At 35.2% G+C, this 24628-nt stretch overlaps 1 protein-coding gene across 21 annotated transcripts in view; it reads left to right on the top strand.

Annotated features, from left to right (window-relative positions):
* The window catches only part of CDC14B (cell division cycle 14B), a 74701-nt gene that overhangs the window by 1313 nt on the left and 48760 nt on the right, over positions 1-24628 (top strand). For 12 of the 21 annotated variants that reach the window (XR_005557053.1, XR_005557052.1, XR_005557056.1 and 9 more), the window contains exons 2-5: positions 4004-4111; positions 16542-16635; positions 20933-21008; positions 23216-23308. Coding sequence is in view for 14 of the 21 variants with exons in the window: in XM_039346389.1 (XP_039202323.1) it covers positions 4004-4111; positions 16542-16635; positions 20933-21008; positions 23216-23308 (371 nt within the window). In the remaining 7 variants the exon portion in view is untranslated. Of the gene's footprint in view, positions 1-3998; positions 4112-13692; positions 14616-14750; positions 14803-16541; positions 16636-20932; positions 21009-23215; positions 23309-24628 lie in introns of those variants that run through there. The other 9 variants (XR_005557058.1, XM_039346396.1, XM_039346395.1 and 6 more) reach the window with 8 other exon arrangements.

Below are 24628 nucleotides of genomic sequence, written 5' to 3'. Positions count from 1 at the left end.
TTCCTTTTTCTCTTCTTTGCATTTTAAATTTAATACATATTTTGTAGCCTGCATTTTATCAGATATTTTGTGTCTTACATAAAATTAATGTATAATCGATGAAATGCAATGCATCACAGTGCAAATATTAATTTTAATTATTAATATTAAATATCAAAGAATAAATTAAATGCAACTGAAAAAATATTTTCCTGTTAAAATTTTAAAAGATGGGGACTGTGCCCATCTTTTTCCTCAAGTATTTGCATGTTGTTTTGTTATCTCTATTGAGACAAGTAAAGAAATGCCCAAAGGCAATTTCCTGAAAACTATGTTATGTTGATTAGTGATGATTTCAGAACATTCATTTAGCCTGAGGAGATCTCCAGGGATTTTGGGGGGCGGGAGGGGGTTGAGAGAGGGAACAATCCCACCTGGGATGTCAAAAGTAGTTTCTTGTAGTTATGACTTATCTCTATAAAAGCTAAATGAAAAAACAAAATTAATGGATGCGTAAGGCACAGATACTGTTTTGAAAGAGGTGAGGTGACTAGACACAGTAATGATTTCCAATCTATTCACAACCATGGATTGGGACAAAAAAAACCTACTTGAATGAAAACAGCTTTGATTATTCAGATCATTTAAATTAAAACCTACAGTGGGTGTCTGCTGTCTATGTGTTACAATTGGGACAATGGAAGTTTATGTTGGGGAGCTCTATCCCCAAGGGCCCCATTCACTACTGGCATGATCCTTCTTCTCCAAGTGAACCAAAAGGGAGAGTAGGCCTCAAAGTGAAAAGTTTTAAGCATTGTAGGCCTATACTCTTTTTTTTATTATTAAAAGTTTTTAAAAAATTATTACAATATAACCCCGCTCACACCCCTCACCCCTTCCCCCTCTCCCCCACTTCCCAGAGCTGATTACAGGGTAACAAATAAACAAACATAATCTAACTAACATAAACCAACTATACTATCAATCAAAACCATAACACACTTTAACTCCTTCTCAAAACAAATATTAATAAATTAAAACAAAAATAATAATATAATTAAAACTATTAATAATTATCTAAAATCTACTCAAAAGCAAGGTAATACTTTTCAGTTTCATATTTCTTTTGAATATAATCAATCCGTCTTCTCCAATGTATCTTTCTTGTGAATGGTCCTTCAAATAGGCGGAGATTGTCGCCATTTCTACTAAATTAGACACCTTAAGTATCCATTCTTCCAAAGTAGGCAGTGAGTTTTTCTTTCAATATTGCCCCACCAATAATCTTGCAGCTGTTATAAGATTCAACATCAAATTGATTTCTTTAACATCAAAATCTACAATAATACCCAACAAAAATAATTGCGGAGTAAACTTTATCTTTCTCTTAAAAATCTTTGGGATATTCCACCAAATCTTAATCCAAAAGGCTTTAATATTGCTACAGGTCCACCAGATTGTAGGCCTATACTCTTAAATGAAGGTAGTTCATCTTTTGTTATCTGAAGTTCCTCTTTCAGCAATAGATCCTTTCTCAAGCCATTCTAAAAGATAGAAATTCTCCAGAATGGTTAAATGGACTTAAAAAGCTGCTGAAAAAATAAAGAAAGGAGACAACTAAGTTTAGTAACTAGTTTCTACTGTATATGATTATCTGGGTTCAATTCCAGAGAAATGGTGACTATTGTGGCCAGATCCCTATAGGTTAATTATTGCCCTTTAACTGAAAAACTGATTTTGGTTTCAGTTTTCAAGCCAGTCAATTTCCTTCTAATATGTTTACCCAAAAGAAAGAGAAGCCTGAAATTTATATAACCCCACTTCCCAAGGGAATCATCTGCCTGTTTTATTGCCATTCTGTCACCAAAATGAAGTTCTGAGTAAATTATTTTTTATATGTCTAGACTCTAGAACCAATTTGCAATTGTTTTTTCTTAAAATATAAATTCCTTGTTGCAAAGTTTTGTAAACTACATTTCTGAAGAGTTTGAATTATCCATAAACTTTATAACTTGATACACTTTCAGTTAGGATCACTATTTGTTAGAAAATGCACAAAATTGTCTTGACATAAATTATTTGATTCACTTTTCTTGGTAATTTATTTAAATCAGCAGTTCAAATTGCCTTTATTTAATCCAACCAGGGCACAACAGTAAACTCAGTATTGCTCTGAATCTTGACTTAAAAAGCATGTGTAGAAAAAAGCAATCCAGACTAGATTATTACAATTGAACAGAAAAAAATATTCAATCAGAAAAGATTATTTTTGTTTTCTTATGGGGTTTTATGACATTTACCTTTGCCCCCTTGAAATCAGTCTTTAACAGTTAATCTTTAACTTTTAATAAAATAAAAAGGCATTATAACTAGCAATAATATAAAAGGAAATATATATTATGAATACTGTATGCAAATTCAACTGTTATATTACAGCTAATAAAATAAAGACAGCAACTAGCAAAACCCTAACTTTATTTTAGTCTTGTTTTTCTTTTCCATGTACTCTGGAAAAGAATACATAGCCTCTATGTATTGTAATTCTGGTCCACATATCAGCTTCATGTGTTGGTTGTTAATGGGGGTTGTTTTTTCATAGTCATGCAACAGCTTCCCCATACCGTAGCATGCCATCATAATATTACTATAATTGAAAAATATATGCACCATATTATTTAATATGAATTAAGTAAAACAAGACTTGTATTCATAGGCAAATCAAATCTATTTTAAAACCTTTTTAGTTCCAAGCATTTGCAGTGGAAAATAAAACAGTTGTGCTTCGGAATTTATTGAGCAAAAGTTGCATTTGGCTGGGATCACACATTAGTGTTAGTGATGAGGTTCTTTCATCATTTAACCCCAAATCAAACTACAATTATGGCTTAGTTCAATGTGTGAAGCAGCCATTTCATCCCAGAACTCACCAATTTTATGTCATTAAGTATTTCTCAAGGATCTCAAGGACCTTTACAAGCCCTTAATTTTTAAAAAGACATGTTTGACTGTTGCTTCTTCTGCTATATTATGGTAAAAAAACATCTGTTCAATTTAAAACTTTTAGTGACATGCAGCTTCACCATAGATATTTATACTAAAAGATTTACAATTGTTTGGGTAATGTAAGGAATATTTTTAGAGAGAAATACTGTATTTTCATATAAATGGCATAGAAGTCACTACCTCTGTAAAGATACTGGACAGAAGAGAATTGTAATGCATGTGTGTGTGTTAAAATGTATTTGGCAAATCTGTCCTATAGAAGATTAAATAAAACAGTCTGAAGGACTGCTTTGACAGAACAACTCTTCAGTCTGGATTAGTTTGAAGTTACTCTGAAGTTTCAGTGTAGAAACACAATATTCTAGTAGTGCAGTGTAGAAACACAATATTCTAGTAGTGCAGTATTATATCAGTCGTGGTACCACAGAAATATTCACCATCAACAGCTGTTCACAAGTTATATAAACTATTTTTAGAAAGACCGTGATAAATACAAATTGGCAGATCATCAAAATCATATGTAATATGTGTAAAATATACACTCCACGAACCTAAATTCATTAATCTTTGCTTTGAGAAACTATTATTTATCAAATTATTGTTTTAAGTCATTGAGAGTTGAGCAGCATACAAGTTTTATAAATTATTATCACTATTATATATACAACAATGTGAAATCACAATAGCTAGTTCTTTAGCTGGTGTTGAGCTTCAGACACATCAAGTTCTTCTCAAAAATCTAGGATGTTGCAATATATCCAAGCATTGTGGCCTTTTATAATTGACAGATGGAAATTTTGTCACTGTGCAGATATGATTTTTTTGATATGACACCACTAGTGCCAAAAACACTAGGACCAACACAGCTGGTTTATGCCATAATCTTTTCACTTCGATTTTCAGATCTTGATACTTTATGATCTACTCCCATTCTTTGTTTTCTATTTTACTGTCCCCTGGTATTGCCACATCAAATTATCCACACTTTCTTCTTTTTATTATTATTATATGGACAGAGAAGCTGGAAGTCTGAATCAGAAGCTTTGTGGTTTACTTATGCAGATTTGTAAAGCGGGAGACACAGAAAGCAGGAAAAATGCAAAAGAGAAGCTATCTAAAGAGCATAGAGGTAATGTTAATTGCAATGCAATATTAATTACAGTGCAATGTATTTGAGAAACATGTATAGCTTCCATAGCCTTGTATTATATAACCCTATTCTCTGAATAAGCATAAGCAATCTTGAGAAATAATAGTACCATAAGACATTACCATAGACTATTTTCCATTTTATTTTAACAATTATTTAAAAATGCAACCAGGTAGAAAAGAAATAAATAAAACAATAAATTTACAGGCTGTATAAAATTGACAAGAATTTTCAAAGTAGCATTAGATTAATACTACATGTAAAGATAAAATATCAGTTTTAACTATTACTGAAATTAAATCAATGATCATTAACTAGCAAAGGTATAATAAGAATCATCAATCAGAATAAGAGAAATTTCTATTATAATCAAGTCCTGTCCTTACTAAAATAAATACTTTAACCACCTACATTAAAAAAAACCACTTTGAATTCAATATAAAACCATGTGTAGAATTATAGTCCATTGTTTCTAGATTAAATTCCATATCAAGTGTGTTTTTTAATCACAAAGTCATTGTTTACATTGATGCATACACCCATACCTTAACCTGCCATTCTTCTAAAGAAACAATTATGCATAATTTCTAGGAAAAAAAAGTAACGTTTCCTGACAGTTGTTATCATATAGAGAGCTAATATATGTATACTCTGCATACTTTGTAGGACTATAAGGCTAAGTAATATTTAGTAGAAAAACAGCTCTCAGGAAAGAAAAGTCAATATTTCATTCTATGGTAAATCATCTTCTAGAATTGTTGAGCTTGAAGATATTGCCATTAACTGCAATATTGTTAGTAAGTATTATGTATTTGGACAGTCAGCAATGGAGCTATATATTAATGGGGGGAAATCTTGTACTAGTTTTCTCTAATGTCATATTCACACTAAATTTGAATTTATCTTCTATTGGTATTCCCATTGTTGTACATCAGTTGTCATGTAAGTAAACCTCAACAGGTTTTCTGAATTTTGTTGATACATTTTCCAAATTCAATCAGTCCACCTTAGTTTTTTGCAATTCCTTTTGACCTATGCTATTCACTGAAGATGCTGGAACCAATGAAGTGTTTTTGCATATACCATTTTTAATGCATTCATTTTCATGAGAAACGATCATAGATGTTTTCAAACCATAGCATCTTTGCTCCATTTGGTTATAGAGAATACTCTGTATGGCTAAGCAAATCACGGCTATTTATAGAAGGGATGTGATGGAGTGTGCCCCTGGAGGAATAATGGGGGAGAATATTGGCAACACACAGTTTTCCCAGAGAGAAGCCCGGATTAAGAGAGTGTGCAATCCCAAACTGATGGGAGGAGAGAGTGATTCAGGGTAGCGACACTTTATAATCCAGTGGTTCTCAACCTTTTTAATGCCGCAACCCCCAACCGATCATAAGTCGAGGACTACTCAACCGGTTGTAAGTTGAGGACTACTCAACTGGTGCAGCACTGTTTGCAGAATGGGACTTTTGGCGGGCTCAGCAGGGCAGAGACAGCCTGGACAATTCCTATTGGCTTTTGAAAGCCAATAGAATTAGACTCTATTCAAGAGAGTCTATTCTATTGGCTTTCAAAAGCCAATAGAATAAAAGGGAGTAGCACAGCTAAGGAAAAGGGGGGGAAAATGGTGGGCTGCGTTGTTTGGCGACCCCTGTGAAATGGTCGTTCGACCCCAAATGGGATCCCGACCCACAGGTTGAGAACCACTGTTATAATCCCTCTTGTTATATCTAGTAGGTTAGAAGATTAAGTAGCTAGCTTTAGTTTGGCAAGATTCTGACAGTTAGGGATAAATAAATAAATGAGTGAACTCGATTGGACTTTGCAGAGTTATCTCTGAACTTGGGCCTTTCAGGGATCCAGATATTTTACAGAATGTATGGTGGTGAAGTATTTCCAGGGAAGAAATGGTGAACTGAAGATGGCTCTACTAAAAGCAGAGCTGACAACTGGCACAATGAAGAGCTAGTGAGTAAGCCAACTCTTCCTAATTCCTCCCCAGACAAGGAAAAGACCTGAAATTGCCCATAACTGCTCCAGACAGTTGCTTCTCATAAGGACATTGCAAGGCAGTGACATCCTGTGGGTTTAGAGATCAGAGAAATGAGGGAAAGCCATCTTCACTTAAACCATGGTTTGCATGCTTCTTTAATATTTTCAGAAATATTAATTTTCAGAAATTGCTTGCTATCTGCTATTAGTAACCTTTGAATAAAAGAGGTTTTATAGCACTGACTGAGTTTTCTTCAGCCCTAAAGAAAAAAGTTTAAGAACTTTATTTTTTTTTAATAAAAAGCAAAAGGGTGATCAGAACATTGATTTGAAAAGTTATAATGGACTAAGGGTCCAGATGGATTTGAAATAAATTATAAGAATCCTTCCTGTGGGAAAATGTTTTGATTCTGAATTCTTTAAAAAAATGATAGGGTGGGACTTTAAAGGTGGGACATCAGAGAGAATCAGAAGGAATGAAAGATTACAATTAACACTTAAATATGACTTACGAATACAGAATGGTGCAAAATACATTGGATCTATTGAAGGATAATTGGGAACAATGGATCCAGTCAATTTTAAGAGACTGTACTTAAAATATGTTATGGAAGAGGAACAGTTTGCTCTGTCAGAGAGACTGAGCTGAGGGTGGATTTTGAAATGATAAGCTATAAGAATGATAGGAAAAAGATACTATACTGGATATACAAATGAAAGTAGCTGATATCTTAATTCGTGGGAAGTGGAATGGATTTAGGATAGCTACTCCCTAGAATCTCCCAAGGTCTATCCATTGGGTTAGGATAGTATAGGCTTAGTCTGATAAGATTCTGACAAGACTAAACAAAGAACTGAACTTTGCCTGGATTGTGTTACGTCCTTTTTGAGCTAAACTTGACAGATATACAAAAATAAACAAAAAAAAATGATATGTGTAATTTACAAAAGAGACCTGTTAAAATGTTGAATAATTTTGTGAGAAGGGACAACAACAAAGTGAAAAGAAATTAAGTTCCAGGACATTATTTGAAGCGACTAAAGATCAAGATTGTTAATGTAAAAGGAGTAGAAAGTTGGTTTATTTGATCAAGGTTAAAATAGATATATTGTTATCTCTGGTAATCCTTAACCCATTTTGTCTGTCAAGACTGAAATGCTGAGGTTTTAAGGATTTGTTTGTAGATAAAAGATAGGTTATGAGAAGAAGAGATCATTTGTTGTATTTTAAGAGAAGGAAATAAGTTACTAAAATTGTTTATACTTGGATGAAAAGGGAGGTCATTGCCTTATGTATATTTATTTTCTATTTCTTACTATATTATTTTTCTTTTCTATTTTTTGTTTTCTGCATCTTCTATTTTTCCTTCTTATTTTTACTTTTAGTTTCTGTCAGCACAATTGTAATTTTTAATAACATTACTATTTAAAATAAAGTGTATTTTGGTATGTAACAGATAAAGAGAATGACATGCATTCAGAGTCATATGCAGCCTCCAAAAATTTCAGCTGTGCCTCCTATCCACTTCAAAACCTGTTACAAATTGTAATTTTTAATATGATATTAGGAGAAAAGGGTTAATAATAGACAAATAATCATTTTACTGTTTTTAAAACTTAGCAGGAATGTTTTAATATTGCTATATTAAAGTAAGATTTCCAAAGTCACTTAGCTTACAGCAGGATATAAATTAATTATATAATAAGTATTAACTAAGGTATATACTTCAAATTATTATTGGCCTTGCACCCCCTATTATTTTTTTTTTAGAATTTCAAGTCTTTTCTCATGAACAGTTTGTTGTTATTGTTTAGATTTTACACTGCCCTTTACATACTTAATAATGCTGCCTTCTATTTGCTCCACAACAGCATTTCTGTGTAGTGGATTGGACTGAGAAAATGACTGACCCGAAGTCACTCAGTTGGCTTTCATGCCTAAGAGAGGCCTAGAACTCACAATCACCTGGTTTCTAGCCCAGAACCTTAATTATTACACCATATGGGCCCCAGGTTAAGGATCTATGTCAGATTAAGCAACCAAGATCTTGATGTAGATAAAACGGGCTGGGGTCAGTTTCTGGAGCAAAGTAAGGTACTCAGAATGAGGGGAATTATAGATTTGTACTGTTTCTTAGTTGTCCTGTTACATTAGAGCAGTGGTTCTCAACCTGTGGGTCGGGACCCCATTTGGGGTCAAATGACCATTTCACGGGGGTCACCAAACCATGCTGTCCGCCATTTTTTTCCCTTTTCCCTAGCTGTCCTACTCCCTCTTATTGGTGGCCACACCCACTTGGGGGTCACCACAACATGGGGAACTGTATTATGGGGTCATGGCATTAGAAAGGTTGAGAATCTCTGCATTAGAGAACTACATTGTTAGAACTTAGAACAAAAGATCCAAAAATCCAAACGGAGTAGGCCTATTACAGAGCACTGGTGCCATTTGTCCCAATCTGAAATACTTTACGAGTCTGCATTGAAATAAATAGAAATGTTTTTACTGAATTCTATAGATCTGGATTTCAGGAACCTACCAGAAACCAGGGCAAGAGAAGAGTGGGAGAGTGAATTTTATTGCAGGTGAAGGGACTTTTTTCAGCATCTTAAAAGTAGAGAGCATATGCATTGGACTAGTAATGCCCATTTAATAACAAAAGAAAACCACTGAATTAAATTTGGTAAAATTGCAAGTGAGCTGCAAAAGCTTGTGGTTCTTAAAATCATAGAATCAAGAAGGGATCCTGGAGGTCTTCTAGTCCAACCCCTTGTCCAAGGCAGGAGTCTTTATATCATCTGGGACAAATAGCTATCCAGTCTTTTGAAAACCTGTAACAACTGAATTAAAATTCTATTGGTTTAATTGTTCTTACTGTCAAGAAATTTCTCCTTATTTCCAGGTTGAATCTCCCTCTGATGAGTTTCCACCCATTGCTTCTTGTTCTGTCCTCGGGTGCTATGGAGAATAAATCTTCCCTCTTCCATATGACAGCCATTCAAGTATTGAAAGACTGCTATCATGTCTCCCCTGAGCCTTCTCATCATTAGGTTTAACATGCTTAGTTCCCTTAGCTGTTCTTTGTGTGATTTAGCCTCCAGACTGTTATCCTCTTTGTTGATGTTCTCTGCACTCTTTCTAGGACTTCAGATTCTTTTTGGATCATTCTGATGAGTACAGTATTTTTTAAACATCTAATAGCAATACTGGCCCTCAGGAAAACAAATATAAACAAGCAATCCCATGGATTGTTAATTCAGAAATAAGACCCATAAACTCTGTTTGCTTACTCTTAAATGTACACAATATTGAATCTAAGTTATGTTCTAAATGCACATTTCCCATTATTTAATACAAAGTATTCCATTACTCAAAATTGCTCTGCATTGTCTGTTTTGATTATTGCAAAGTTATTTCATGAAACATTAAACATGTCTAACTTCAGTTACTCTGCAAATATTGTTAATTGATTTACAAAGGTGCAGCACTCTCTATTTTTTTGTATTGAATTTAAAGAAGTTAATTTACAATTTGAATGATCTATTTTAGTAAAGAAGGAAATATATACAAAAAAATAAAATATACCCTATGGGTAGGATTTCATCATTGTTTTAATTATAGATACTCCTCACTTAGCAACCAGCACAATTGGGATCAGGGACTCTGTCACTAAACACTATGATTGCTAAGCAAAGTATCATATATCCATGATGGATTTACAATGTTTCCCATTTGGTTATTAAGCAAGTCACCATGGGTTATTAATGAGACATCATGTGACCATAACTTGTGATTTTAAAAGCCTACTGGTTGCCAAGCACCTGAATGTAGATCACATGACAATGGGGATGGTTGTAAATGCAAGGACATAACTGCAATAGTCATAGATGTGAGGACTGGTCATAAAGTTAAAGTGCAGTTGTAACTTCAAATAGTCCCTAAACAAGGCGGTCATTATGCTTTCAGAGGTCTATCTGTATTTGACATATGTACTATAGTCATAGCTATTAAAGCATTAAAACCACTGATTTATAGCATTAACACAGTTCAAATACTATAACAGGGTTTAATTGATTTTTCCTTTGCATGATAGTCATTGTACTTTGTAAACCAAGACTTAACATTAAGTGTGTATCAGAGCCATGATGGCGCAGAGGTTAGAATGCAATATTGCAGGCTAATTCTGCTGACTGCCAGAGTTCCGAGTCCCAAGGTTGACTTAGCCTTCCATCCTTCCAAAGGCCCAGATTGTTGGGGGCAATATACTGATTCTGTAGATCGCTTCTGTAGACAGTGGTGGGATTCAAATATGTGAACAACCAGTTCTCTGCGTGGATGCCACTTCCGGAAGGCCTTTCTGGGCCTGGGCAACAAATAATTAGCTACCGGCTAAAATCTCACCACTGCTTAGAGAGGGCTGTAAAGCTCTGTGAAGCGGTATATAAGTCTAAGTACTAGTGCTATTTAGTCAGTAAGTCAGAGTTAAACAATACTGTATGTATCTTGACTGTGGGCTGTGACATGTAATTTAGAACAATTATGTATAAACCTTATTGAAGCTGTGAAACAGGAATAGTAATGTTAGCATTTAAGAAATAGTTGAAAATATGGAAGAGAGTACTATGGTACCTTGCTTTAAGATGAAGCGCCCTATGCTACAGTACCTCCAACCTAGGCAGTGAAGAACAAGCAGATATACATGCTTGTTACAGATTATTTCATTCCACTAACCAGCCCTCTGGGGCAAAACTTCCAGATTCACAACATGTACTTTTGACTGTATTAGCTTAATCTTTCAGAAGTCTTTCAGGAATCATTGTATTTTAATACTTTGCCTTTTAAGAAAGCCAGGTATTCCCCTCAAGTTATGTAGTATTATCTCAGTCTGCAGTAGTAGCTTGGTCTTTTCTTTTCCTAAAAGAAAGGAGAGCAGAGATAGTGATCACATTTCATACTATTCTGTATTGGCTGTCATCCCTGTGAAATTCAAAAACTTTTCATTTAGTAGTGAGAAAGCTCCTCCAACTTTTCATGTAACTGTCAAAGGACAACGATTACTAAGAGTGACTTTGCACAGACAAGTAACAGTCACCTAAGGCTTACACAGCTACCAACTTCTTCCTTCCTTGGATTAGTTGGCACTCTGGTGAACCAGTGTGCCTTGCTGTGCCTTCCAGCATGTGCGTCTTGCTGTAGCTGGATGCAAATGTAGCACTACTTGGAGCACTGGGAGGAGCAAGATTTTACTACCGAGAAGAGCAAGATTGGATCTTGTTCAAGGAATGTCATATCTGAGACCTGTATAACTGGGAAGTTTCCTGGAGCTCAGCTGCAATGTTATGGTGTACTTTCAAAGATAACAAAATTACTGGGTTTGTTTCATAGTAATAGTATATTAAGAGATTAAAAAAAATAATCTGAGTCTTTTTTTTTTTAAATGCACCCTGAAACTCTTCCATGCTCTATACTTATCATCTTAAGTATGCTGCAAGTAACTTATTACCATACCGCTTTTTTGAAATGGAAAAGAGCCTCAGGCATAAAAAATAAATCTACAGTATTTTTGTGTATTTAAGGACTATTGCCTGTTAGATTATTAAAATAATGAGAAATAAACCTATGCAGAGTTTTAAAAGCATCATTTTAAACAGTTTTATTTTGTAGAAATGGGACGACATCCAGTTTTCTTTTCCCACTACAGGTAGTCCTTCATTCGTCTTTAAGATCACCATTTCCCATATCAATCTTGGTGATCGTCAGTACATTTCTCTGTATGTTCCCCATCTATCTGAATTATTGAATTAAATATTAACAGAAAAACAGAGTTGGAAGGGACCTTGGAGGTCTTCTAGTCCAACTCCCAGCTCAAACAAGAAACCCTGTAACATTTCAGACAAATGGTTGTCCTATCTCTTCTTAAAACCTCCAGTGTTGGAGCACCCACAACTTCTGTCAGGAAATTGTTCTGTCAGGAAATTTCTCCTTAGTTCTAGATTGGTTCTCTGCTTGGTTGTTTTTCATCCATTGCTTCTTGTTCTGCTTTTAGGTCCTTTGGAGAATAGGTTGACCTCCTCTTCTTTGTGACAGCCTCTTAGATATTGGAATATTGCTATCATATCACCATTAGTCCTTCTTTTCATTGAACTAGACAAACCCAATTCTGTTCTTCATATGTTTTAGCTTCTGGTCCCCTAGTTAACTTTTGTTGCCCTTCTCTGCAGTCTTTGTAGAGTCTCAACATCTTTTTTATATGGTGGTAACCAGAACAAGATGCATTATTACAAGTGTGGTATTATCAGAGCATTATAAAGTGGTACTAACACTTCAGGTGAACATGATTCTAAACCTCTGTTAATGCAGCCTAGCACTGTATTGGCCTTTTTGGCAGCTGCAGCACACTGCTGGCTCATATTTAAGTGACTGTCCACTAGGACTCTGAGATCCCTCTCACAGTTACTACTATTGAGCCAGGTACCATCTATATCTGTGCATTTGGTTTTTCTTGTCTAAATGTAGAACTTATTTTTTTCTCACCATTGAATTTCATTTTGTTAGATAGATGTTCAAGTCTGTTGAAATCCTTCTGTATCTTGAGTTTATCTTGTGGGGCATTGGCTATTCCTGGCAGCTTGGTGTCATCTACAGATTTGATGTTTGCTTCATCATTGATGAAGATATTGAAGAGTACTGGGCCTAAGACAGAGCCTCGGAGTACCCCAGTGCATACTTCCCTCCAAAAATAATATAAAATTATTTAATAATATTAAAATTGAAGTTATCACTATAATGCATAATGACAAATGCCATACGTATTTTACCTTTTTATGAAAAAAATGACTATTCTTGTATTATACTTTACATTCAGTAGTAGAAATTCTTCTGTGTGCAACTTCCTTTCACATTTAGAGTTCATGGAGACTCCTAGATCTGGGTGAGAGTTTAATAATATATTGATACTGGTATTGGGAAATACCAGTGTACTCATATACTGTATACAGTACACAGATCTGTGAGCATTGTTGCAACTGGAAAATAAAGCATTTCATTTATTCCATAGGTATATCTGACATGTTACTGCAACACATCTGTGAATTAATCTGTGATATGAACTGTACAACCATGACATTTGCACTGCAGTGCCAAATAATTATTTTGTACTGTGGTCTTACTATGAACAGTTTAAAGTCCTTCATGGGGTAATTACAATAATTTTTTCTGTAAGTTTAGGATTATTTACCTTATTCTGCAGACAGGGTTTGAGCCCACCCATTGTTGGTTTACTAACAGTTTTTGCTCAGCTGCAATCTTAAATGCAAATAATTACTTGTTTGATTTTGTAGAGAGTTGTAAACAAACAAATTGCCCCATTTGTCGTCCCCCTATAAAGGCCTCTGAAAAATAAGCCCTTTTTTAAAATAGAATATCTGTCACTTTTTATGTAAGCAGGGCTTCTTCAACGTTTGAAATCAACTAACAAAAAAAATGCAGAAAGTGCTTGTGGTGCGTGGGCAGGAACCACTTAGACCCAGCGGGAGTTAAGATGTGCCCCGTGATCATTTTTCAAGCTTCTTTACAATTTGGCCTGGCTCCACACGCGATGGTGGTGGCGGCGACAGGGTTGGTGTGGTGTTACTAAGCGTGTTTGCGGTGGAACGGGTGTAGTTTTCTGCCAGAATGGCGTGAGAAAGACACAAAGCGGCCAGGAAAAAACGGAGGCCAGGCAGTGACCAAAATCTTCCATTCCTCCCACGAGCAGCTAGGCTAGGCCGAGGTTTCGGGAGGCTCCTAGACTGGGCAAAAGGCCCTCGGTTGCAGTGGCCAGTGGTTGGCAAGGAGGGACTCTGCTTCTTTCGCCAGCCAATGGCCGCTGCTTGGTTCGAAGGTTTCGAGAGCTGCCTCCTTGGCTGAAGGAAGGGGACGCGTTAATGATTGTTGGGGAAGTACAGTCAGCGCCTTTGGCAGAAGCGGAGGAGCTGGAGCCGCGTTCAGAAAAGCGGGTTGGGACGCTCAGGGCGCGCTCTTGAGGCCCCTTGCAGGCAATTTGGAAATTGCTCCTTGGGCCGAAGAAAAAGAGAGACCCGGGGAGCTCAAGAAAACGCGCGGGAAGGACTGGCGGGTCTCTCGAGCTGCCTGTTGAAGGAGGGAGCTGCAGTAAAACCAGAGGGAGACCGGCTTAGGGAAAGAGAACTGTGGCGCCTTTTTCGGAGCGCCCCTCGCCCAGGCGTTCGAGTTGGCCCGGGGAAACGCTACTTCTCCCCCTTGGAAGCAAGAGTACGGAGGTTGTGGTTAGTACTCCGGGGAGGGAGGGAGGGAGGCTGAGGAGTTTCTGACCGCGGCTGCAAAAGTCATCAGCGACCTCACCAAGCAGCCATTTCCAGCAACTCCCTGCCGCTGCTCGCCCGGTCCCTGGTTTCTCGGTTAAATGTTGCTAAACAGGGATGAACGCCGCCAAGCGTTTGCCTTTCTGCGCGGAGTTAATTAAAGGTAAGCAAACAGCGGAGCGTTAAAGGAAGTGCGGTGTGGAGAATGGTTTCCCCTGTTGTACGTTTAAAATTCCGAAAACTTGCAGAAGTTTTCCGCAAGTGGGGAAAGAGGCGTGGTGTGGGTTTTTCAAGCTCGCTCTTGATACAGTACATGATAAGCGGTTCAAAACAAAACAGAAGTGCCGCAGGTATGTTGCACAACAAAGAACTTTTCTGCCAATCTGGCTTTATCGCAGCTTAATTTGTAAACCGTTTAAATCTTTGGAATAAGTGGAATGATTGGAGTAAGTGGAATGATTTTTGGGATATTAAACTCCCCAAAATTGAGAACCACCATAATGGTTGGTGATGTGTCTACTGGCCTCCTTGCCCTCCCGTACACAAATTTTTGTGCCATTTTTATTAAAATGTGGGCAACACTTTTGAATACATTAGGATTTCCACATGTGATAAGATATGTAAGCTCAAGTGTTTTTCAATAAACATTTATTTATTATAGTCTTGTGATTGTACTGTTGTAGCATAAGCGTATTTACATGAAAATAATTTCATTGGGAAACAATAGGACCTCTCAAGTATTACTAGGCTACAAGGCTACTTGTTAGACTAGTTTTATAAATGTAACAAATCTCGAAGTAGTCAGTTGAACTTTTTAAATTCAGAATAAATAATTTAGCAGTGTTCACAATTTTGGGTTTTGTGCAATTTATAAAAGTTTATTTGCTTTTAAGAGAAGAGTTCAAAAAAATACTTCTTTATGTTCTTTCCCCAGTTAGATTTCAGAGCTTTCCCAACCAATTATTTATTTATTTATTTATTTATGAGACTTATATACCGCTTTAAGTGCAAGCACTCTCTAAGCGGTGTACACCAGTAAGCAATGTATATATATATTTACATTGCCCCCAACAATTAGAGATGAATTATGTCTTAGCCATTATTTTTTAATCTAGATTTCCTGCCAGACTTTCCTCCGTTTAAGAAATCCTAATAACTGTCACTGACAGTAATAATTTAAGATCTCTTAGTCATGGGAAGAATAGAATTGCAAGGCTATGCCCCTTCTGCAACTCTGCTTAGACATCATGTTAACTTAGTTACATTGTATTTAAGGTATATGAGTAAGTAACATGAATATATATATATATATCTGCAAGAGATAGTCTATACATGTAGTAGCTACCAACAGTGGACTTCTGTCATTGTTTGAAGCACTAAACGTTTCCAACCTGGAAATTGCCAAGATTGGAAAATAATGTGCTGAGACTAATTGATTTAGCTCACCTTTATTATTTTTATAAATAACCAAGGCAGCAAACATATATAATAACAGTTGTTCCTTCTATTTTCCCCACAACAACCCTGTGAAATACATTGGGCTGAGAGAATGACTGGCCCAAGCTCACCCAGCTGGCTTTCATGGCTAAGGCAGGACTAGAACTATATCAGTAGTATAATTAACCAAAAAAAGTGCTTTGTTGATGAAAAAAACCTACAAACAAAAGTTTGTAACCTGGTGACCAAACGTATTGCATAACTCTATTTCTAACATGTTAGGAAGTGATGCCAGTAATTTCAACAATAATCCATAAATAAAGCTGAATTGTAACGTTCCTTCACATGATTCATGTGAATAATTATCTTAATGTAGCACAGAAAAGGATTGCAGTTTCATTGAGGGGGGTTAGAGTTGGTTTAATATGAATTTGAATTTCTTATATCCAAATTCAATGGCCTCTACTCCATATTGAATTAATGCTTATATTGCCAATTTTTTGAAAGCATCACATTCTGAATGAAAGTTTTTATTTTTGCTGTTGTAACATGGCTAAAAAGAAATAGATAAATCTATCAACCCATTTTCTACAATTGTCTTTGTGTTCATTATAAATACTATTTTGGTGTTTTTGTTTGTTTTCAATTTCAGATCGTCTTTATTTTGCCATTCTGTTCCATAAACCAAAAAGCGGTAGTACAAGTACACACTATTTCTGCATAGATGATGAATTTGTGTATGAAAAGTAAGTATAATATTATTCCCTTGTTTTGTAAGACAGAAATAAAAAAATACGAACAACAGCATATATAAAAAATACATTGTGAAGCTTTCTGATAAAATAAATATAATAGGTATCTAGTCTTCTATCATTGGCCAATTGTAGCCGGTCAGAAACCTTTGATCCCAGAAGCATTATTTACATTGTGTATAGTAATCTCATAACATTATTCCCCATAAATTTTACTTACATAGTTTAAATTGTTGGCCCTCATTACTTGTGACAAGAAATCATGGTATGATTTCACTGTACTTTAGGGGTGTGTATGTGTGTTTGTGTGTGAATTTTATATATTTTATTCAAGCCAATCTTGATTCCTAGCAATAGCTTGACATTGCGCAACGTATCGGGACAGTTTTGCCATTGCCGGCAATAGGGTGGGCAAGGCTTCCACGTGACACGTCTGGCCCACAGGCCGGCAGTTTCACACCCCTGGTATAGATTATCTTAGTCTATTCAAAACGATTCAGTTCAGTAATAGAAATTGAAACTGAAACAGGAAGTTTGATTGATATTTTTTTTGCTTTGAAAAGTTTTATTGAGTTTGGAATAAAGCAGTAAAGTCTGCTTTGAACTGAATATTCCTAGAGTCCTATTTTCTAATAAGATAGGAAATGGTTATTGAAAAACTACTAAAATGTGCTAAAGTAGAAGATTTTCATATTTTCAAATATGGGTTAGTCCTTAATTTACAACAGTTCATTTAGTGACCAAAATTACAACTACACTGAAAAAAGTGACTTATGACCACTTTTCACACTTATGACTGCTGCAGCATCCCTGTGGTCATGTGATTTACATTCAGATGTTTGATAACTGGTGCATATTTATGAATTGCAGTGTCCCAGGGTCATGTGATCAGCTTTTCAACCTTCTGACAAGCCGAGTCGATGGGAAAGCCAGGTTCACTTAACAATCGTGTTACTAGTTTAACTGCAGTGATTAATTTAACAAATATGGCAAGAAAAATTGTAAAATGGGGCAAAACTCACTTAACATTTCTCACTTAGCAGCATAAATTTTGAGCTCAGTTGTGGTCGTAAGTTGAGGACTACCTGTATTTGAGGTACTGCAAATATCATTAATACAGTCTATCCTAAAGGGTGGGATTTTTGATATTGCCTCTTTCCTAGGGCTGAGAGAAAGTGACTGGCCCAAGGTCACCCAGCTGGTTTCATGCCCAGGATGAGATTAGAATGCATGTTCTCCCATTTTATAGCCTGGTGCTTTAACCACTACACCATCTGGCTCTACCAAGAGGGATTGCATGGTTGCTAGGAATGAGGTGATAATATAGGAGTACAGTCTGAGAAAACTTGCTCTCTCAAAATATAGTAATGTGTTTACTACAGAAATAGCTTTAAGCTGATTGAATTTCTGAAAAACAATATCCAGTTGCTCTGGCATACTTATTTCCTTTCCCAGTTTTTAAATTAAATAGCAAAGGTCAGAGGGACTTGGCAAATACTTAGGGAATGCATAGTGAATCATGTAGTTCAGAAGAAGTAATTTTATAAAATGCAGTTGGAACAATTGGCAGCTAAAATTAGTGGCAGTGAAAAGAGATGGAAGAAATAAGGATGTTAATAAATAAAGAAATGTATTTTTGCTTCATTGCTTTGAGAATAAATAAAAGGAACCCAATAGTGATTTCTGTTCCTTTTACTTTAGTGCTATTGTGCAAATACTATTTATTTTTTATTATAAGATTGCTTGAAGCTTGTTTATAGCTTTTGTAATATATGTATAAAATAATGTGCACATTATTTTTATAAATGAACATTATATAGCAGTCAAAAAGGCTTATTTGAAAGAGAACTCATTATATAGTAAAGCAGGAATCTGGCATCTGTATCAGTTTTGTCCAAGATCTGAAAAATGGAATGCTAGAAATGGGAAAGAGCATTTTAACTTAATTATGTGGTTCCTAGAATTCTAGGTAATAATAATAATAGTAATAATAATAATTCCAAAGAGTTTAAGAATGGTTAAGATTTTTTCTAAGGTGTAAACCTGGAAGCAAATTGATACATTTATTTCTTTAACTCTATAAATATTGTGATGTTTTAAAATTATTATTGCATTTGTTAACTGATTTGAAACATGATTTATGTTAAGAATCATGTTTCATGTTAAATTGAAAAATAATATCCATCTCCACAGAGTCTCCATTGAGTTGAGCTCTTACTTCATAAATATTTCCATGTAGTTTTCTTAACAACAAAATGGAAATAATTTGCCACTGCTTTCTTTTAGGATGTTTTTTGACTTCCCAGTCTAGCTTATAACTTAATGGTATCCCATCCAACTATTAATCGGGTCCAGTCCTTTTTTGTCTCCAAAATCAGAAAGATCAGTTGGGAAATACATTTTCTACTATAGAGCATGCTTCCTTGATTAGTTATTGTGACTAAAACACTTGAAAGATCAGTGTTTTATAAATTTACACTGGGAAACTTGTGGCCTATCAAGCATTTTAGAATTCTTACACCCAGATAGAAGTTAATGTTAATGGCAGTGAATATCCAGTACATCAGGAGAATCCCAAGTAGGGAATTGTGGCTTGGATGGTATATCCTTGAATGAAAAGCGATTGAAATAAAGAGAAGATCTTAACGTTGGTATACAGTATTCCCATTATTGGCCTCCAGAAATTTTCATATTTTAATCCAAAGCACTAAATATGGGAATGTGTAGCATTGTTTATTGCATTTATTACAAATGAAAAATAGACTGAAAAATATTTCCTAACTTTCTATGATATCTCACTATCGCTTTAAGGAGAATTATTTTTAGAGACCAACAATTTTGTTTTTACCCCAAGAAGGTTGAAATTATTGACTGGGTTGAAGCTAGAGTCTTCAGTTCATTTGTAATAATATGAATCAGTTGAATTATATCAGAAAAGGCCTGCAGTCCAGAGAGGAGACCTGTCTAAATGGTTTTCTCATAACATTTCACTGCTAAGAGCAAATGGTTGTTCAGTTTTCAAGCTGTTTGATTTTCTCGGCTTCCAGAGAAATTGCCATCTATATGCCTGAAATGTTTAGATGCCAATTAGTTTTCTTCTAGGGCACTTTCCCTATTCTACTTCGCTCCAGTTATTTGGAAATTCTGGGAGCTGAAGTCAACACATCTGAAAGAATATAATGAAATTCTACTTTAGGTTTAGACTTTTCTCAGTTGTGAAATAATCTTAAAACTGTTTATTACTAGATATTACTAGTTGACTAAGAGTTTCCATGTTTTCTCTTGCTTGTTATTCACAAAAGTTGCATAAAGTAGTTTTAACTTAGGCATTCCATGTTTGGACTGGCTTTGATTGTGGAATTCTGAAAAGAGCATCTATGTTTAAGCGTTGTTCATCCATAAATTGATACATATCAACCAGGATATGTATATTCTGCATGAGTCATGGATATATTTCTCTGTATTGCCCTGGAGATCAGGAATGATGCAAATGATGACCTGGCTTTATAATCTCACTTTTAGCTACCGTCATATTAGTTGTCACTTTGGTGCCTCTCTGTCGGTATAATCTGCCACTGAATAGTGGGTAAGCTATAAGTAGTATGAATAATTGAACAAATTAATACATAAATACTTGTTAAAAAGAAGCCAGCTCATGGTAAAGATATATTTAAATAAACACCAGGAAATTCCCTATTTAGCTATGGTGAACATTCGGTTTTCTGCATCTGTAGGCCCTCTTTCAGCTACATCCAATGAAGAAGTAGGTCAGTTAAAACACGAAGCTTATCGGCTGGTGTATACAGAGAGGCAAGCTCAGATCAATGAATCATGCAGAGTTGAGTCAATCAGCTCTCTTTGTGGGTTGATTCTTCAGGCTTACCTGTACCCTTAATAGTCTGATAAATTTACAGCATGTTATATGTGTACTATAGTATTAGTCACTTTTATATTTTAATGGAAGATGTGCCTACAAAATATTGCATTACCTGTTCTAAAATGGTTTCACCATTTATTGACTTTATAATCTAGGAGATATTGCTGTTTTATTTGACAATATATGTAAAGCTTGCAAGGTTTTTTTCCCCCACCAATAATTACATTGTATTTCAATGCTTATCTTGAAAAAGATGGGGGGGGGAACATGCCAGTTACAATACCTATTTATTAAAATTTAAACATCTGCAGTGGGAGTGTGTGGAGAGAATGTGAGTTTAAGACATTTCAATAAGGTCTTTTTTTTTCCCCTTCCCTATCCTTCTTTTCTCCTTCTCCCTCCCCTTTTTCCAAGCTTCTATGCAGATTTTGGCCCACTCAATCTGGCAATGATTTACAGATACTGTTGCAAGCTAAATAAAAAATTAAAGGTAACATCTAATAGTTCAGTCATTCTCAGTTTCTTTATAAAATGCTAGAGGAAATGAACACTCTTTTATATTTGTTTTGTTTGCACTTTTTTATTATTGTATACTCCCTTTCCAGAAAAAGTATTAAAATCTTAAGATTTATTTTGGCATTGTTGTTACCCTAGTGAGGGAAAATATGTTGCTAGAAGAATGGGAAAATATTTCATAATATAAATAATTGGGAATTCATAATGTAGCTAATGATTAAAGGCAGAAACACAAACTTCTAAAACTTGAAGTCCTATTAATCAGGAGCAGAAGTAACTTATTGACAAACTGTGGGGTCTCTTCCCTGTAATATATTGTAGTGATTGGTTATCAATATCTGGTTTTTAGTTAGAAGCACATTTCTTTATTATATTTTTTAACATCTTATGTGTATTCATAGTTATTCACATTCCTGAAGATGGTAGTACTGGCATATTTTAGTCAACTTATATAAAGCATAATACTGAAAGTACAGTTATTATATTCTATGGGGATGTATAAATAAGTCAAAGGAATGAAATCTGTTCCCGTTTCATGATCCCTCTGAAAATGAAATAATTTTTAGTTACTATGTTTTCATCAGTTGTGTCATGATACAAATAAATAGCTTGTGATTTATCTCTCTTTTTTCCATTGGAAATAGTCACATGCAGTGGCTGCCTGAGCTGTATGATAACTAGCCAGTTATTTTCGTCTGTGAAAGTAGTATTCATTTAGTATTCTTTAAGAACTGGTCTTTTTGTAGATATACATCTTTAGAGATATAATCCTTATATGTTCTAGGTTATGTCGGTATGTATCTGCCTCTTTTCTGCTGTAAGTGAATAATAATTTTCACATGCATCTTAAACCACTTTATAAATTAGTCAGACTTATTAAATCAGCAAAGCTGAGAAACATTACTGTACTGCAGTGGTTCTTAACCTGGGTGATATTGCCCCCCAGGGGGCGATTTTGTTTTTCAGGGGGGCAATGGAACGAAAAGGGGCAATGCGGGGGCGAAGGAACGAAAAGGGGGTGATATGGGGGCGATGGAGCGAGAAGTTTTGGGGACACTTTTGAGTCTTTTTCGTACAGTGAATCGCTGTATATCTGTCGTACAAAAACATCAGATCGCTCGCTATCAGCGGATTGATTTGTGTTTTCAAATGTTCCTCCAGTTAGCTTCAGTACAGAATGCCGTACATATGTGAAGACATATCGCTTATCTTCATGCGTGTTGTGCAGCAGCGTCTATCCATACAGTGGCGCGCCATTGGCCAGAATATGGGAGATACGGGGAAAAGACTGGAAATAAATTATTTGCATCAATATGTCCTGACGACAATTTTAAAGAAAACAAAAAAAGGGTTTGCATAAAATGAAGAATTATTTCCTATGTTGTGATTGAGAGGTTATGTTGGGGGAGGGGGGCGATGACAACTTCCTCATTGGCTCAAGGGGGCAATTCATTCAAAAAGGTTAAGAACCACTGCTGTACTGTATAGTAACTTCATTCCATAATTGAGTCAAAAATATGGAACAAACTAACCACTGAAGCATGTTGGAACCTTATAAATTATTTCATTAAGCTAGTGGTTTGCTTAAAATTTTGTTTCTTATTTTTTTGTTTGCTCTCAGGACAATTCCCAGTTTTAAAAATTATGAATCAAATAGTTTTTCTTTGTCTGGGTTATATTTATTAATATTTGTCATATTAAAGATTAAAATTGATATATTTGAAGGCTATTTGGAATCATTACATGGAATTATGTAAAAATAATAAATGGATTAGATATTAACATAAAGCATTCCTCACAAAAAGTGCTATTAGTTTCCAACAAATACAAAATGAGAAACATAATCTTTTAAATTTTTGCAAATATCTTTTAATAGGTGGCAAATTTCAATTATGTTGAACTCCTGAGATGGTCTTGGGGGGGCAGGGGTCCTCAAACTACACCTTAAGAAACGCTGGCTTAAAATATTAATTTGAATGTTATTTTTTTCCTCTTGCTATATTTTTGTTATATATAAGAATCCAAGTGCTACATTCTCTTTTTATAGTGGATGTCATGGAACTACTTTGTAAATGTAGCATCTCTGCATTTGACTATTTAAATTGTATTTGGGATATTTACATTCATTAATACATTTAAAATCCAGGGATTCCAATTATAATTCTGTTCATTTCTTGATAGTCTTTTACCATGTTAAGGAAGAAGATTATTCATTATTGCAGTTCGGATCAGAAAAAGCAAGCCAATGCAGCCTTCCTCATAGGCTGTTACACAGTAAGTATTTTAACATCTTAAACTGACAAAGCTCACAAATTTGAACATATTCTTCTGTGTTTCAAAGATTAAAAAGTTGTACTTATATGCATTTTCTTTCATCAAGGGAACTTTAGTATAAATTCTCTAGATTTCATAGTTACAGAACTTATTTAAGTAAAATAAAAATTAAATTGAAAAACAGAACATTTTGAAATGGCAGTCACGAAGTGGACTCAATCTGAATGACAGATAGTAAAGAAGGGGGGGAGCAAAATGCTTGTTTGAAAGTAAGGGTAGGGTCCAAAACGTGTCCACAAACAAACAAACTAAGCTCCATGCTCGTGAGCATATCAGGAGCTAGAAAAAGTGAGAGAAAGCAATCCCAGTTTGATTTCATGGCTCACTACTTCAATAACGTGTTTAAAAAAATGACATATTCTTATCTTAGATGTAGTTTCTGTAAAGTTGACTTTTGATAACCTCAAAGTATGCAAGTTTGGGATTGCAGCTTTAATTTCCATCTTTATTAATTACATCCACCTCTTATTTAGCATCTATGTCAATTAGCAATCATTTGTGAATATAGAGATAATAAATGGCAACAAAAATTCATTCTTTTGACCAACGCAGACATTTAGAATCAACTTTCCTATGCCTGACAACAAATGTTTTCAGTGTGAGACTGATTAAGATCTGGTCAGTTTCAATTTCAGTTTCAAGCCACAGGTGAGCCAGTGGAAGGGTTTTAATCACTATTTAAGGTCACAGAACTGAGCTTGTTCACTTGTGGTTATGTCTTTTTAGGAAAATGCTGTGCTGCAGAGAAAAGCAGCTCAGGAAAAGATAGCTTGTTTAAGCCATCTCTCCACCCTGCAAAAAAAGGGGGGGGGGATGTCAAGCACAGGTCAGTGTAGGAGAAAACTATCTGAAAGAAGCCAGTAGTAACCACTGATCTTTGTTCTCTTTCTCAGTCATGAGTTTGCTCAGCCATTTCACTTAATGGCAAAGTTGCTAGAATGCTGCATGAGGAGAGTGTGTAGTTATAATTTTTATGTAAAAGGTACTTCCATTCATGTACTGAAGGAATCAACCAATGAGAGTAAGGTGGAAAAGTGAATGGGCTCCTGACCTGGAAAATTATCCTTTCTCAAGCTCTCTGTACAAGTTAAAGTATACTTGCTTTATGAAGAGTAAGTGGCATGATCCACTGATTCTGAACTGATCATCCAAAAATAATAGTCCTTATGGAAATCCTTCCTATTCTTAATAGCATTTGGAATTGTGATTTCATATTTTTCATTAAATCATTGTGCTATTCCTATTATTTGTTAATAATGC

The sequence above is a fragment of the Crotalus tigris genome, unplaced genomic scaffold (genome assembly GCF_016545835.1).
Source record: "Crotalus tigris isolate CLP2741 ecotype Arizona unplaced genomic scaffold, ASM1654583v1 scf7180000017993.1374955, whole genome shotgun sequence".
Lineage (NCBI taxonomy): Eukaryota > Metazoa > Chordata > Lepidosauria > Squamata > Viperidae > Crotalus > Crotalus tigris.
This window is presented reverse-complemented; position numbering and strand designations above follow the sequence as displayed.